Genomic DNA, 16,862 nt, shown 5'->3' with positions numbered 1-16,862 from the left:
CTGCCCGCACCGACCGCGGAGCGCCGGCCCCGCCCCCCGCCGACCGCCCCGCCCCCCTGCCGCTCTCCGCCAATAGCAGCCGCCTGCTCCGCCGGGGCCACACCCCCGCGCTCTCCGGGTCCCGTTGCCCCCCCCACGCGCGCGGCCGGCGACGAAACCCCATTGGCTGCCGCGGGAGGGGCGTGGCCCGCCCCCCTCCCCGCTCGCCCCCAGCCCCGGCGCGGGCCGTGCCCGGGACCCCCGGCCCGGAGGGGCGGCGGCCGCGGGGTCCGATCCCTCGGCACCACGGGCCTCCCGTCCCTCGGCACCACGGGCCTCTGCCGCTAACGTTAGCGAGCTGAGGGGAGCGTGTTCTGGGTGCTGCCGCCAAAACGAGTGGCGGCTGCCGGCCGGCCCGAGGGCACAGCGCCGCGGGTGAGAGCTGGGCTTAACACTGTGAGTTTTGGAGGAAACCGCAGCGTTTCTCTCCTCTCTGAATTTCTAGCCGTGCGACTTTGGTGTTGGGTTCGACAAGGTTTTGTACTCGGCTGTCCTCAGCCAGGAGGTGCGAGGGAGGTGGGAATCTGCAGTGGGCACGGGGCACCGGGAACAAAACAGCAGCAAACCTGACAGCAAACCCTGTCTGTACCTACTTAGGAGTCACCCCGACCACACAGAATCGTGAGGCTCAGGCACAGCCAAGTTTCCAGTTGCAGAGTATGTGTGAACCAGCACATTAGCGAGACTGAAGAATGTGACAAAAGCATACTTATCTCCAGTTGCAAAACAGCAAGGACATACCATTCCACCTGAAAGTCGGTGGAGACAAAAGCACCATAAAGCAGAATCGCCTGAAGTGATATGTGTAATATAAACTGACTGCTGGTTTTGTGATTTTTATTCCTGTGAAGCTGGAAGCTCCAGTCATGAGCAGAGCAGAGGCTGGTGCTCTGTGTAAGAGACAAAGGCATTTCTTGCCCCCAAGAACTGACTGCATAAAATCCTGTCTCTGAATTAGGGGTGAGTTCTGTCAGTAACAGCTCTGCAGAGGGACAGAATTAATGCTCCCATTTTTCTCGCTCACAGTGTAACTTCTGTGTTCCCCAGATGTGCTGCATTCTGTCGTGTTGTTGATCAGAGAATATACAGTTAGTCTAACAACTGACTTGCTATACATGCAGTGACCAACTGTAAGTACTGGTCATTTGCCTGCTGAGCTGACTGCCAGATGTTTGGAGACCGCAGACAAAAGATGAAATTATGCCCTAAGCACCCAGCCACAAATGCTGTTTGGAAAAAGAACACGTATCTGAGGACATGCAGAAATGATACAGCAGCTGGAGGTATAAGCAAACTCTGAGGAAGAGTGGACTGGACTGGCCTGTGCAAAGTATAGAGTTCACCACGTTCCAGGGATGCCCATCACTTTTCCTTTTCGGTTACACATGAAGATACAGATCTCCACTGAAGACATAAAGCTGCTCTGAAAGTCTGAATCAGACTTCCCTCCCACGTGCATTTCTGACATTTCAGAGGAACATAGTTGGTACAAGTCCCATGTCCAGAAGTGTCATTAAACATGTACTCTCTTTGTTACAATCCATCAGCCTCTCGTACTCCCACCCCCAACACCCAAAAAGACCATTTCATGAAGGAAAAAAATACGTCTGAAAGTTTAGAGATGCAGAACCGTCCCCAGGATCTGGCAGCATGATCACAGTCTCCCAACGGAAGGATTATTGCAGAGGCAGCTTCCTGCTGCCTCTCTGGACCTTTGCTCCTTGGTGCTTCGTTATGCTGAGGAGTCCTTGGGGCCCACAGTACGCAGAGCCCATGAGGACTCTCATGAGGAGATGATCCCTTACTTGCTCTTCTCCCCACACAGAAAAAGCCACCTGATTTCCACACCCCACTCACTGAATCCCTCTTCAGCTTAGAGCTCACTGAGCAGAGAATTATCATCTCACTAATCAGAGACATTTTAACTGCACTCAAATTGCATCCACCAAAATCCAGTTTCGGTGACTAAGAGCATTTAAAAAAAAAAAAAAAATCTCAACTTTTCTCTGCTGCAACCCATTCCTGACTCAAAACACTAATCCCCTTTGTGCCTTTCCTCCAGAGCCAGTCCCAACCTGCAGCCCCTTCCGTCTGGCAAAAAACATCTGCAAGCTTGACTTAAAAAGCAGCAAAAAGCCCCATGAGAGCACACTGGAAAGGAGAAGCTTTTCCTTCTGCCCCATGGCAGGGCTGGTGCGGTGAGCTGGCTGCAGGGTCTGCTTTGAGAGCAGGGCAAGAAGAGCTTCTGTGCACTTTAAGGATGTTATAGTGCTCCCCTTCTACCCCTCTTACTGTACTTTCAGCCCTCCTGAGTGATGTGGGATTACACACTCCCTTTTCCGGGAGGAGTTTTGATCAATCTGCAAAAAATCTTGTCGTTCTTGAAAAAAAAAAAAAAAAAAAAATCAAAACTAAACAAACTCCAGAGAAAAAGCTGTTCTCAAAGATACACAGCTGAAAATGGTACCACACAAACCCCGAATATATTGAGGAACAAATTTAAACAGTTTTTGATTTCCATTTGCTCAGAAGCTTTTTTTAAAAAATATATTTAAATCCCTAAAGGATCCTCTTCTATAAAAGCCCTTGTTCATGTCTGGGTCTAAGCAGGTTAGCTAAGTTTCTTACATAACTATTATGATAATCACAAGGCTAGCAGCTGCTTATGCTCCTTTTGATTTTGTTCTCCCTCTTCCTCCCCTCCAAGCAGGGGATGAGACGGGTTAAGAAAGTCACAAGGGATGTGTGAATACTGTCTATAGCTTCTGGGAATAAAGTGCATTTAGAGCAGTAATTCAGGGACCAACAGAAGGTTAACTACATCTACCCTTTTTCATATCTGACTCTGTTTCTTTCAAGCTTTCAGTTTGTCAGAACATTTAGAAACAGCATTAAGGTCTTTGTTAGGGTCTTTTGGGCACCAACAGTTCTGCTCTCAGCAGTCTGTCGGTGTTCAAGGATCTGCTTTTGAATACAAGCAGTGCCCAGCACCCCAGAACCTGCAGGAGCAGAGCAAGAGACTCTGAGCACACACCTATTTGCATAGGTTTACTTTTCTCCCTGCAGAACTCGGCAAAACAAGCTTGGGATGCTTGTGGCAAACCCTTTATCTAGGAGCTCTGCTGCTGTATTTGAGCACAGACCCTCTTGGATTATCCAACCGCCATGCAACAGAAATTGCACTTCTCTATGTTTTATGAGGAAGGTCATGAATATAACTTGCTAGCAGAAATCTGGCAATAAAATACAGTTCTAAATATATTATGGACAAATCCAGCATTGTCTCCCTTTTCCTAGCTCACAAACCTCACTCCTGCTGCAAGTCTCAATCCTGTTTCTGAGGTAAACAGGACATCTCTACCACTCCTCAGCTCCACAAAGAGGGAAGTATTTGTTTTTGGAAGGTATTTTGTGAAAGGAACTGTCTTTTCCAGACAAATAGTTACAAAGAAATCAACAAGAGCACCTGCAACTTCCGACCGGGATCCTAGAATGGAACAGTCAAAACTCAAGAGTTAATAAATAAATACACATATCCTGACTGTGACACTACATATGATTGCTTTTGTCTTGTCTTCATAAGTAACAGTTTCTAATCCTTTCATGAGTGAAGGAATGGCAACTTTTCTCTTCAGAATGCACCTACTGTTAGAAGTCTGCAGTGACCTCATTCAAAGTTATTTCCATAGCCACGAGGCTGTTTGCTTTTGAGTTACTAGTGGTTTCTCATGAAGCAGTAAGAACTCAAAATAGCTTAGCTCAGGCCACTGCCTCTCTTTTTTCTATAGTTAATGTCTATCAAAGGGCTTCCTGTTGCTCTTATTAGGTTCCCTCTCTAGCTTAGCTTCTGTGTCTTGACAGGCAGTGGAATTAAAAGTCAAATCAGCACAGGCTTCCTCTGCCCTACACACAGTAACCAGGCCTATCCCTGGCCTCACTAGACCTGTACATGCTGTTGCAACCACCATTCCCCCACACTGATGAACATTTGGGACACAGGGCTGGCTGAGCCATCCTGCCCAGAGAAAGGTCTTTGCTCACAGAAAGAGCAAGAATTTAGGTCTCAAAAGGCCTTAGCAAGCAAAACCTACTTGTTGAGGAGAGCTTCTGCTGAGAAACCTCATTCCAGAGGTAAACTCATCTATTATGAACCTTATTAACAACCCAAAGGTATGCAACAGAACAACAGAATGCCTCCTTTTTTTTTTTTTTTTTTTTCTTTGACTGAAGTAGCCTAGAAGAGCACAGGCAACAAAGTATTCACTTAGTGCAGGCTGAATCATCAGGAAACATGCACTGAGATATCCCTTGGCTTTGTGTAAATCACTGTTGCTACTACAAATGTACCTGAACTAATGTGAGTTCCCAGCTAAACACCCCCAGACAGCTGTGCTGGTTTTGTTCAAACTCATGTATTTGCCACCTGCGTTACCACGACAAAGGTTTAGCATAAAGGACCACACAGATTATACATATAATCTATGTTATGGCATCCTGCTGGATATTGCCTTCAGCCAGCTCAGGTACGGCTGCTACTGCTGCAGCCACACCTTCTGGCTTTGGGGTGCACATACAGTGCAGCGCCAAACTACACATTCAGATCACTGCCACAATGGAGTGAAGATTAATCCAGGATTGAGGGGATACACAAATCTTCTCTCCTAATTACTATATAGTCACAGTTAATTACAAGGGTTTTTTCCTAATTGAAATTATTCTGCTGTCACTTCACATACGAGGATTTAGCAAGGAAGAGCAGAACTAAGCGAACCACAGTAATCGCTTGGAACAAGGAGCTCTGCCAGCTGTACGGAGCTGCACACAGAACCTATTCCTGGGTCTTCAAAACTCCCTATAAAGGATGAGATCCTGTTATTTTCATCTTGATACATGTCACACCTTCCAGCACTTCTCAAACTTTAGGCTATTTCAAACAATCATTTATCACAGATTAATTTGCTACTGTTCGTTGACTGTTCATACAGTCAATGACTGACTTTTGCTTCCTGTAACTCGACGTAGAGTTAAAGCTACTATCATAAAACCATTTTTAAAAGGGTAAAAAAGAGCAATAAACAACCCTTGGGTTTTTATTCTCATGTATTGTATACAAGTTTAGCCTCAGATCGCTGCTCATTTTTGATGCCACCAAGTACAACTCAGTGAGTGTTGCTGTGACTTTCAAGATTAGCTGCCTGACATTCCACATTTAAAAACCAAGTTCATATATATAATCTCCACTTTCAGTGATACTGAATAACAAAATCAGCCAGTTACATAGTAAGAAGGTCCAACATTATGTCATTAAACCAAAAAAAAACCAAACAAACCAGAACAAAATTCTGTTTGTGACTAGTGACCAGTGACTAGTGCTGGCAAATTACAAATAGAACCATTGTACTATTCCTTCCCCTTTAATTAAACACTTGCCTCTTATTTTCATCAAGCTCCTGCAAGAAGTACGACCTGTAAAAATATTTGTGAAATGATAAAATGAAATCTTATAGACTTGAAAATTTTTATTTATCTGTATGCACACTTCTTGACACAGCTAAGCATATGGGAATTTTTTATCCCAGTTTTCAAGCCAGTAGATCAAATTTCTGCCCTGACAAATGCTCGTTACTCACTTCCCACTCCAAACACTCAATATACAAATCAGCAGTGGAGCTTCCCAAAACTACCACCTTTTGCACAATTCATCTCTCTTACAGGTAGTGAATCATCACAGATCGTTCCTAATACTGTTTATTCCACCATTCACTATGGAGCAGGATTTGTGATTTCCAGTTCAAATGATTCTTTTACTCTATGGCTGATCTGAATGTCCCTCTACTTCTGCTCATGATTTCTTCACAGTTTTGCAGTTTGTCCATGCACAAAACATTAGGAGTCATTTTACCAAACAAGTAGAAATTTTTGCCTTTGAGTTCTTGGTTTGCTTTGTTTCTGGTTTTATTTAGTTCTAGGTACAGTGCAGGTCCCATGTCTGTACAGCATGTCCTGTGTATCACGTATATCCCCAGGCTCTGTCACTTGGTCCAGCAGTGGCCACGGTATGGTGCGGAGGACAAACAAAAGAAGCAAGAGGAATACAAGAAATGGCGCGCGATATATGAAAAATACTAAAAGGACTCTTACCTAATAACACGGACGCTTGCAGGCAGTTTTAGCCTGATTCGTAAATGAATAGAATGCTCTGCGGTCGTTTGACTAACGTTTATAATGTTTACTGTTAATGCATGCTTTTTAATGTTTGTACCCCAGTTATATTTGTTATGTTATATTTGAACATGTTAGTCCCCTCATGAATTTTCTCCTCCCTGATTGGTCAAGGTTTCCCTCTCCCTCATTGGCCAGGATTGGCCACACTGTGGGCGGTCCTGCCATTTCCCTCCTTCCATGTTATTGGCTCCTAGTTAATTTATGCATGTTGCTGAATCCCCATTGGTTGTTTAGTCCCATGCTCCTCCCAGTTTCCAGATCCTTCCACCCCGAACCCTATATAAGGGCTAGCTCTCCCCTCAGTCAGGGACAGCACCCTTGACTCTGTACTCTCATGTGTTCCTGTGTTAATAAACACCTACAACAGAGCAAGAACCCCTTGTGCTGTTGTCACCTCTCCTTTTACCGGGCTGCGGCAGTGCAGAGGTTGTAGAGCCTCATGGTGTCCTGGTGGAATAGGAGAGGGGCTATGGGGAGACACTGACAGCTCTGGGGGAGCACAGGACTTGGGGGGGTCACCTCAGCTCAGCTATGGCACTGTGCCAGTGGAAGAAGACGCTTCCTTGTGCCCTCAGCTGGGGAGAGGGGAAACAGTAGGGATGGCAGGACATCAGTGCCTGTGGGGCCCCAATACATGGCTGTTCCAGCAATAAACATGTCTCAAGCCCAGAATCTCAAGGGGCCTTGGAGGGAGCTGGGGGCTGCAGCTGATGGGCCCTGGCAGTGCCTGCTGCGTGGAGCTGAGGGTCTGAGCTAGGGAAGGGCATGTGGCTGAGGTGGGTCAGAGTATCTGGGGGATGTACCTGATTACACTACAGGGCCTGTCTTGGGCAATGAGGGGCAGTGGGGAGGCAAACTGGGACCCAGTGGGGTAAGTTAGAGCCTAACAGGGACATGTGGGACCACTGTGGGGTGACAAGGGCATTGGGAGCAATGACGGGAACAACTTGGGGTCTGCTGGGGGCCATTTGGGGCCCCATGGCTGCAATTTGGGGCTCAGAGGGCCATGTAGGGGTGCTGCCTCGATATACAAGACTAGACAGTAGGAGTGAAACAGTGAATGAAATCAACAGATTGACTGTGGCAATTCCTTTGCTTGTTAAAAGCACAGCACACGACAGAGACTTAACACAGAGCCTGCAGCAGAAGATGGACTACGGCTTTACAAGTTGTTCAAATATACAGGAGAAGGCATAATGAGAAATGCTAAGGCAGCTTTATTTGGACTTGTACTCTAACTACTTAGAGTGCAAGTTTACCTTTATTAATCTAGTAAATTGTGGCGATTAATCGGAGATCAGTTCCCTTTAAGTATAATATAGAGTACAGGTAGAGTAATAGCAAACATAGCACACGTCAGTGCAGTGCTGTAAATAGAACTTCTCTTGATTTGTGTTTCCAGTCTCCGCTCGGTATCACACAATTCCAAAATCACATCTCTCACAGCAGAAGCCTGGCCCTTGCCCTCGCCCGAAGACCTCGGGATCACCCTTTCCGTAGGTCTAGAGTGGATCGCGAGTTTAACACTCTGCATCTCAGACAACACCTGCGTGATACTTTCCTGCAGACTGTTAAACTGCTGCTGTAAACTCCCTAGACATGAACTGACTTGCTTAATGTAGTTTAGCTGTTCGTTTAAAGGAGTTAAAAGTGAATCTATTTTTATGGAGTCATTCCTGGTTTCTCTAGTTAACAAAGCGCCCTCTTTTACTCCTTTCGATTCTGTTGTTTGCAGCACTTTTTTCAGGTCTTCTATGACATCACTGAGATCCTTCTGCTGTGAGTAATGGCTGGAGGCCTGTTCTTTGATGGCTTCTTGTAAATTTATTGGGCCCTTTTGTGCTTCAAGCACCAAGACTTTCAATTCTTGCAGCCTTACTCGATTTACATAGGTGGAACCAAGAACACCTATAATGGCTCCCAGCACAGAACCAATAATTGACCAGTTCTTAGTTTTCTCAGCTCTTGTGCGCTCTTTCTCATGGCTTTCCCTTACAGCTGCAGAGAAGAGAGAGAATTTTTCTCTCTCCGATTCTTCTGCATTTAAATATGCAGCTCGGTACCTCTTCTCTTCCTGCAAGAAATATAGTGATTAAAAGAGAAGGTATAAGATGAAGCTATACAGTGTTTAATAAACTAAAAAAAATCCCGTAAACCCCAAAACCCTGATGCAGATGGAGAAAGGAAAATTGGGAACATCCGTTAGTTCGGTTTCAGAAGTTTTCCCTTGAATGTAGGATTTTCTTTATTAATCCTACTTAAGTCAATGAGACATCATTTTAAGTCAAAATTTAGAAATGGAAAAGGTTGTCGGGAATCACAGCTGAAGATCCTGTACAGGAGAATCTGTCAAGTGCTGATGACAGAAAAGGGGTATGAGTTCACTTTTTCAGCCCTGATAACTTCTCCAGACACCACCCTTACCACACCTTTCACTTTCAAATCCCTTCACAGGGAACTGAAAATAGGACTGAAAACAACATCTCAGATAGTTTCATCTGACGAACACACTTCTTATTCTTCTGCATTCTCTATTTTACCCTTCTTACAGGCACATGTCTTCCCTTTCTTCCTGCATCTCTCAGAATTATTTTTCCAAGGATAAATTTCTTTTGTGACATGGCACCACCACCTTACAGACAGCAGTGACTTGAATTCCACTCTTCTTCATGGTCATGCAGAGGTCAGTTCTTCTTTAAGTCTCATCCAGACAAATCTGGTTCCACATTTAGACAAGTACAGCTCTCTAGTTCTTTCCCAGTGTTCTACCCACTGATGCAGGAGCTCAGTTTTGTCTCAGACATTGGTACCCACTCCTTGCCTGAACTTTGCCACAGGTGTACCTGCTTCCAAGCCTGCTCCTGCTGTTCCTGCAGTTTCATGTAGATTTCCTGGATTTACTGGGTGTTGCAGCCACAGAAAATGCAGATGAATTTTCATGGATTAACCAGAAAGAGTTTATCTCATCATATGGAAGGTTAATTCAGTGAATGGCAGCTTTTTCTTGACTACTCATGTACAGGTCACCACTACAACAACTAATTTCTAGGCTCATTATCTGCAGTTTTCTTCTCCAAATTTACTACCCCATTTCAGCATTAACATATACAATTTGCAGAGTGGGTCAAACCACTGATAATAATTAACTAAAGCAAGTATCCTAAAAAATTAACTTGGATCACTTACTTTAGAACTGAACTGCATCTACAAAAACAGTCACTAGTGATGAAGCAAAGCACACAAATTTTCAACATATTTGCCAATGCTCAAGTACCAACAAATTACCTGCAGCAACCTGTGTTCCAGAGTAGCCAGTTCTAAATACTGGGTGTCATCCCGAGAGACCCTGTCTAAGCGGTCTCGAATTTCCTTCAGTTTTATCTGTTGGGCTTCTACATTTTCACGAGCCTCTCGTACTATCCCTCGAGCTATCATAAAGACATTTTCTGCCTGAGAAGAAAGAGCATTTATTTTAGAAACTTATAGCCATACAGACCTAAATTGCTATTCATACAAATTTTTGTGGGGGAGGGAACGAGGGAGGAAAAAAACCCCAGCAACAAAACAAACCACACTCCATTTCAATCCAAGGGATAAGCTCTATTTACTACATGCATAGCCTGGAACACATTCACAGTACCTGCACAGACAGTCAAAGCAGAAAAAAAAGACATGATTCTCCTTGGAGGATCTTTTCTGCCTCACAGCCAGTGATTATGCTTCATATAGCTTAAATCATAAGTTTTAAAACTCCACATTATCTTCACGTTTACCTCTGTCACTTTTCCTTGAGCCTCTCGAACTTCATTAATTCCAACAAACTCTTCATATTTGTCCCACCAATTCTTGCATGTTGCAGATGCTTTTTGAAGGGATTGTTTTCCCATCACAGTCCCAGTTTCTGTGATCCGATGAAGGAGGCCCATGGCCATTTCTATGGCAGACTTGGCTTCAGGCCTCTTGGGCTCTGAGGAGCAGTAAGTCCTCACTACATGTAAATTAATTTTGGGACTCCATTTCATCAATGAATGGTGGTATTGCAGGCCACAGGACACTGAGGACACACTTGATTTATATTTCATTGGCCCCATGTCTTCAATTTAATCACTGATTAAATGTGCTACAAGGAAGAAGAAGAAAAAATTATTGAAGTACAGCTGATTTATAAGTCTTAAAACTACATGTCTACCAAAGCCAACCAATTCAAGATGGCTAAATCATCGCTGGTTTTACACCACTGCTTACCTAGAAAACTTGCCACAATTTCAATAAAGTGCAATTGTGCCACAGATTCCTGCTTTTCTGCTGTTAGGAAGTACTCCCACCACGCTTCATGCTTCTTGATTACTAACTCACTCACGGCGTGAACACCAATCATGTGCAGATCCAGCGCCAGCAGGAGCAGCTTCAGAAGAATTTAGTGCTTCAGCACAGCAGTGACTGCACTATGAAATTCTGCTTTGTGGTTTCACACTTGGTGTCACAGGTACTCACAACTCTACAAAAGACAACAAAAGGAAAAAAGACAGAGATCTTGGTAAGAAAAGAAGCATGGCTCGATCATTTCCTTTATCTTAGACTGCACAGATACATGATGTGTTGAAGGGTGCACAGACAAAAAAAACAAAGGAGAAAGAAAAAACACAGAAATGCTGAACTGAACACAGGAAGTATTTCTATGAGACTGCCTACAAAAAGAAAACATCAGGAAGAGCCACAAGATCAGAAAAATCTCAAGTAATGAACACACAGCTGCACTGATTTTAAAATGAGCTTAAAATTCTTGCCTACGCTGCAAAAGCAGGCTGCTAGTTATGGTTTATAATCTACTATTGTAAATGCAATCTTAATGTTCTACTGAGCACATTCCTCTAAACACTGGAAATAGGAAAACTTTCAAATAAGGTTTAATATGAAATTTGAGTATGACTATACTATTTTGACTAATAAAATATAAACCCAGGAATTACTGAGAAAGCTTGATAGCTCTTGCAGAGTATTTTTAATTATTTTAAAACAATAAAACAATTTTAATCTTAGGCAGCTATACAGGCATCTCCACAAGAAAGGGCTGTTCCAACTGGAAAATGGTTTTTCATCAGCTTTTTAGCTGGCTGGCTAATTTTGAACACCACAAGTTCATTCCCTGCCTAGTATTTCTAGCAAACAGTAATAACACCAAGTGGCACTATGAAGATCTTAGCAGTTGTTTTGTATGCATAACAACACGGAAGATCAAACCCACAAGGCATGGAAATGAAGTGAGTGCTCTCTCCTTCCAGCATCACTCACACATGTCCCTGTTTACAACACCTACTCTTACGTTGCAGGCCATGTACTAAACCTCAGCTCAACTTTGCCTGTTCCAGACTGCAAAATTCCCCTCTTTTAATCGCAATACTACACGAAGAGTTTTAGCAAAAGTTCAGGCTACTGTAGTTCAGCAAAGGATAGAGAAAGCTGAGATTTCAAGGAGGATTCCTATGCAGACAAGTCACATAGAGCCAGTGGAGAAAGTGATCTCAGTGTGAGCTCACAGGACACAAGAAAACTGTGAGAGGTTAACCTGAGATAACCTGCCTGGCTCCCCTCTTGCTCCCCCTCGTAAGCAGCGCTTTTTCCGCCCGCAGCCCTTCACAAACTCGCCTCCAGAATCTGCCGCACGCACCGAGAGCCGGGGGCGAGCCAGACCCGCGTTTACGGGTCCCGTCCGATCCCGGCCGAGACAAGGCGAACCCAGAACTCCCGCCGCGCACCCCCAACCCGCAGCCAGGCGTTCCCTCATGACCGACCCCCTGGGCCCTCTCCCCGCTGCCCCCCGGCCCGGCCCGGCCCGCCGCTCCCGTACCTGCCCCGGCCCCGGCGGAAGCGGCTGCGGCGGAAGGGGCGGGCGCGGCGGGCGGAGCGAGCGGAGCCATGTCGGGCCGGGAGGGTAAGGCCGGGCCCGGGGTGCCCCCGTGCCACCCGCCCGGCCCCACCCGTCCCTCACTGTGTCCTCTGTCTTTGCAGGCGGCAAGAAGAAGCCGCTGAAGCAGCCGAAGAAGCAGACGAAGGACCTGGATGAGGTAAGGGCGGCGGGGGAGGCCCCGGGGGGCGCGGGCCCGGCTGCGTGGGGTGTTCGCTGACGTCTACAAGAGCATCTAAGTGGCAGGACAAGGGGGGATGGCTTCAGATTAAAAGAGAGGAGGTTTAGATGAGATTTTAGGAAAAAATTCTTCGCCGCGAGGGTGGTGAGGCCCTGGCACAGGTTGCCCAGGGAAGTCGTGGGTGCCCCATCCCTGGAAGTGTTCAAGGCCAGGGTGGACGTGCCCCTCCCTATGGCCCCTCCCTATGGCAGGGAGTTGGAATTGGATGATCGTCAAGGTCCCTTCTAACCCAAACCATTCTTCGGTGGCATCCCGCCCGTATTCCTGGTGGATGCAGCAGTGCTGGCTAATGGAGGAGCCCGGAATGCCCTCACTTCGATCAGAAGTCTGTCAGATAATCGCTGTGGTCCCAGGAGCCCGGGACAGGGTACAAACCCGGGGATTATCAAGTAGCTTGAATAAATTAAGTGCTAGTGGATTGTGTATTAGAGATACTCAAACATAAGGGCTCAGAGTATGGGTGTCAGCTGCTATTTCTGAGGATAGTGGATGATGGATAAGGCACCAGTGACTGGAAAAAGGCAAGTACAATGTCTCTTTGAAAAAGGAAAAAAGAAATCATAGTTTTCTAAATAAGCTTTGTTAGAGAAATGGTAGAACCAATTAAGGGCTTACAAGGATCCAAGTTACAGTAATGTAAAAATTAACAGCCATTGTGGATTTTAATAAAACTGTGGCAAACAAAGGAGGTTCTCACCTGTAGCAGGGCAGTGCTCAGTGCATGAGAAAAAACCCCTGGAGATATGAGGTTATTGATACCAACTCCTGTAGTGTTCTCAAATGCAAGGCAAGAAAAAAAAAAAAAGCCACAGAAATGAATAAATGTGAGGGTTTAATTTATTAGGAAAGACACTTTAGGCTACAGGAAATACAAAACAAATAGGAAAACCCAGAGATAGAAATGGAATATTTTGTTCTATGAGGGGTTGGTAGGGGAGGTAATAGGGTGACACTGCAGTAAGAGAAGCTTTAACTGAAAGAAGAGGAAAGCTTTGCAGTTACAAAGGTAGCTGAGACGTGGACTGGATTGGTGAAAAGTCCGTGGAATCTCAGTTCTCAAGGTCCTCAGTTTAGTTACCCAAAGTCCTGAGGGCCAAGAAAAAAACTGTGTTCCCTTTCAGTCCTGATGTCTGTTAAGAATGTGTGTCTGAGGGACGCAGTATGTCTGAGCTGTCCTGAATTCCAGAGGCTGTTCCAGCAGGGATGCTCAACAGCTGGCTTGCCTGTACATTTTGCCAGCAGTCTCAATAGATTCCTTAGAACTAATACAAATATATTAAACCCAGCAAAAAGTGACGTGTGTGTGGCAGGATTTATTTGAAATTAATGCCTTTTTAGGTAAAAGCAACCTTTTTACTTAAATCCTATGCAATCCCACATTTTGTTGTTAGTGCCTGTGCACCAGGCTCCATGTGTCGATGGCACGTTAGTGAATGGTGTTAGTGCAAACATTTGCCATTCGGAGGGATCATAATCTCAGAACAAGATTATGCCAGGGGAAATAATTCCAGAAAGACCAAACATACAAAGTTAATGTTTAGCCATTGTGTTGTGGTACAGCAAAAGCCTTGGTGATAGTTCTGCAAAGTTTTGTGCAGTATATTTTAGCAGTCTTATATTTTAGCAGTATTCAGCCATCTTGCCTCAGTCCAGTCAGGTGTTGGTTGCTGCTGAGCATTACATTTGTTTCTCAATACCTGTCAGTTGTTTTAAAATTTTAGGTGGGGGGGAAGAGATGTTAACAAATGCTGCTGTTCGTTCCTTTAGACAGATCTGGCATTCAAACAAAAGCAGAAGGAGGAGCAAAAGAAACTTGAGGAGATGAAAGCAAAAGCTGCTGGAAAAGGGCCTCTGGGTAAGTGAGGTGCCATCCTGATAGGAGGGATGGAGGACTTACTGACTTCAAAAATTTAATATTTTTGCTTGACAAACATGAAAAGTCAGGTACCTCTGGGTTATTTGCAATAGACCGGCAAGTTGATGGCAGGTACAGATTGTATGCAACAAATAGATGCTATTTATTTTTCTTTTTTCTCTTTGGCTGTGCAATTTCTCCCCCAAATTCCTGGTGCAGGTTCTGGTTTAGCAGGTAAAACACTGTGTCTGGCACGCTGACCTGTTCTGGTGGGATGTGCAGAGACACTCCTATTCTTATTTTAGCATACCAGCCTTTTCTTTCCATATGTATTATATGTAGGCTTTGCCACAGTGTTCCAGGTTTAACAAATCCAGTGCTTGTCCTCTGAGAGGATGAATTTCTTCTATAGCAGGAGATTCATGGCAGAAAAAAAAAAAAAAAAAAGATGGCTGGAAATCAGTTTGGCTTCAACCTTTTTGCCTTAGTGACTGCAAAGGATGTGCTGTCACAGAAAAAAGTTCACAGCGTGCATCTTGGTGGCCCATTGAACCCAATCTGTCTCAGTGACAGCAGGAGACTGTTAATGTGAGTCTGCACTCAGACTGTTCACACTTTGCTTCCTATTCTTCAGTGAACTTTCAGTCTTGAAAGGGCCCAGAAAGACCTTTCCAACAGTCCCATGGTTTCACTAACAACCTTTGCTATGTCGAGGTCAGACTGGGTCTGTAGTTACCCAGTTCTTTACAGAACCTATTCAGTATCTGGGAACTTTGCTGGCAGTCAGTGAGTCCTCTGACATTGTGGCTGGACTGATGTTTCAAATCTTAGCCAGCAGTTCTGCATTTTCACGTTAGAACTTGTTGGTGCTGTTGGAGGAAGTGCCATCCAGTTTCACTGACTTGGGATATTTCTTGTTTATTTATCTCAAATTGATCTAGCTCCTCTGATTTATCCCTGTACAAAAGATTTGCGGGTGTGGGACTCAGAATATCTTTGGTGTTACGGAGTGATGCAAAAGAATTCCTTGAGCCTCTGCTCTGTCCTTACCACTCTAAACTCGTTCTGTGTAGGTCACTTCATCTCACAGATCCTCACAGTTCTTTCCTGCCACTATTACTCGGCCTTGTTCTAGACTGAATGTCAGTCATGTGGTCCTTGTCTAATGCCTGCCAAAGCAGGTAACAGCCTCTTCCCAAGAGCCTCAGCAAGGCAACACTGTTGGAATCACGGTGCAGTGATGAGTTTGTTGTTGACCTTCAGCCCTTGCAGCCTGTCTTGGTGCAGCCTTGCTGTTCTCTTCCCTTCCCACTGGTTGTACCTGACACATGGGGTGAAAACCAGCACTGACAAAAATGCCACACTTGTTTCTGTGTCAGTACGTGGTGTTCTTTCACCCTGCTGTAGTGTCTTCAATAATAGGGACTGCAGGGAACAGATAATTCCAGAGAACTAGAATTCTCATCATTCCAGTACCTGCTTCTGTAGAGCTTAGATCCATCCCAACTTTTGGCTTTGGTTGCTATAGGGATAATGATGCATTTATTTCCTTAGCCTTGAATTTGATTTAACCAGACTGTGCTCCTGCTGTATAAGAAATAAACATTAACAATGAGGAATAGAGTAACTCTTGAAATATTTAGTTCTGTTGTAGATTCATGGGGCGTATTTGCTTTCAGGAGAAACTTAGTTTCTAATGTTTAAGTACGTCACTCATTCAGACTAAAGTGTGTGAGATGAAAACCAGTGGGGATCTGGGCTGTAGAGACAGTCTAGGGGGGAGTCAACTTTATGAGGAATGAATTTGTAGCTGAACTGTGTCACAGTCGTCTAACCAGCTGTGTTGTTTCTTTTGGCAGCCAGTGGTGGAATAAAGAAGTCTGGCAAAAAGTAGTTTGATTAAACTGCAGGGTAAGAAGTGATGGAGTTACTCAATGGATCTGCAGACTTCAGAGAGTTATGAAAACTCACTGTCATTTTGGGAACATTGTACATTTTGTTTAGTCGAAATAAATCCTTTTTGTTAAGATGTGATATTTTCTATTTCCCTCTAGGTTTTGTTAACAAATGGCTTTACTGTTTTACACTGGTAATGAAATGTGACCTTGTGCATCTGCTGGGGTTGGTAGTCATTTGTGAGACTAAATTTCAGTTTCTGCCCTCTTTTGACAGTGGGAGACAGGGTCTGAGTGTTAAAATCTGCAGAGTTTTAATCTGGAGATTTAGGTTTAGCTGCAGTTTTTTGAGATGTGTGCTCTTGTAAGAAGTGCAGGTTTTCTCTAAAGAAAAATTGGGTTGTACTTCTGCTGCCAGCACCTTGGGGTCTGCCAGTCTCCACAACACCACTCCATTCCGTGTTCCTACTTAACAACGTTGCAGGGCCCTACAGTCCCAGGACCTGCTGGACGTACACTTGCCTTTGTCCTACAAAGAGTCACTACACCATGTTCTCCTGAACTTTGCATGTTGTCATTGCAGCTCCTTTACACTCATAGAATGCCTTGAGCGGGGGGAGAAGTGAGAGGAACAGTCCTTATGAGACAGTAACTTAACTTTTAAAATACAGAGCTGTGGCAGTACACTGAGTGCAGAAACCT

At 44.8% G+C, this 16,862-nt stretch overlaps 1 protein-coding gene and 1 long non-coding RNA gene across 3 annotated transcripts; one reads left to right on the top strand and one right to left on the bottom strand.

Moving 5' to 3' along the window:
• Positions 1–7,484: 7,484 nt before the first annotated feature.
• Positions 7,485–12,144, bottom strand: CCDC51 (coiled-coil domain containing 51). Of its 2 annotated transcripts, none has more exons than XM_027882234.1 (5): positions 12,113–12,144; positions 10,510–10,762; positions 10,038–10,384; positions 9,550–9,714; positions 7,485–8,338 (listed from the first exon to the last, which is right to left on the bottom strand). In XM_027882234.1, exons 3-5 carry the CDS (start codon positions 10,353–10,355, stop codon positions 7,562–7,564), a joined length of 1,260 nt encoding a protein of 419 aa, XP_027738035.1. In that variant the 5' UTR covers positions 10,356–10,384; positions 10,510–10,762; positions 12,113–12,144; the 3' UTR covers positions 7,485–7,561. The 2 variants fall into 2 exon arrangements, with proteins under 2 accessions (XP_027738035.1, XP_027738037.1); XM_027882236.1 differs by lacking the exon at positions 12,113–12,144 and adding an exon at positions 11,831–12,014 and having other exon boundaries at positions 7,562–8,338.
• On the top strand, positions 12,134–16,299 carry LOC114056769. The gene is made up of 4 exons (XR_003571084.1): positions 12,134–12,196; positions 12,274–12,329; positions 14,178–14,265; positions 16,125–16,299. It is a non-coding gene; the product is annotated as an uncharacterized LOC114056769 (long non-coding RNA).
• The last annotated feature ends 563 nt before the right edge of the window (positions 16,300–16,862 follow it).

The sequence above is a fragment of the Empidonax traillii genome, unplaced genomic scaffold (genome assembly GCF_003031625.1).
Source record: "Empidonax traillii isolate 1590-97213 ecotype Southwest subspecies unplaced genomic scaffold, ASM303162v1 scaffold104:size2570737, whole genome shotgun sequence".
Taxonomy (NCBI): domain Eukaryota; kingdom Metazoa; phylum Chordata; class Aves; order Passeriformes; family Tyrannidae; genus Empidonax; species Empidonax traillii.
The sequence above is the reverse complement of the archived record's forward strand: the minus strand, read 5'-3'. Positions and strand labels throughout refer to the sequence as shown.

Excerpts from the sequence above, each read along its gene's own strand:
- CCDC51 (XM_027882234.1), bottom strand. The coding sequence starts at position 10,355 with ATGGGGCCAATGAAATATAAATCAAGTGTGTCCTCAGTGTCCTGTGGC. Across the intron at positions 9,715-10,037 it reads CTCAAGGAAAAGTGACAGAG|GCAGAAAATGTCTTTATGAT; the intron begins GTAAACGTGAAG and ends CTTTCTTCTCAG. Across the intron at positions 8,339-9,549 it reads TGGAACACAGGTTGCTGCAG|GAAGAGAAGAGGTACCGAGC; the intron begins GTAATTTGTTGG and ends TATTTCTTGCAG.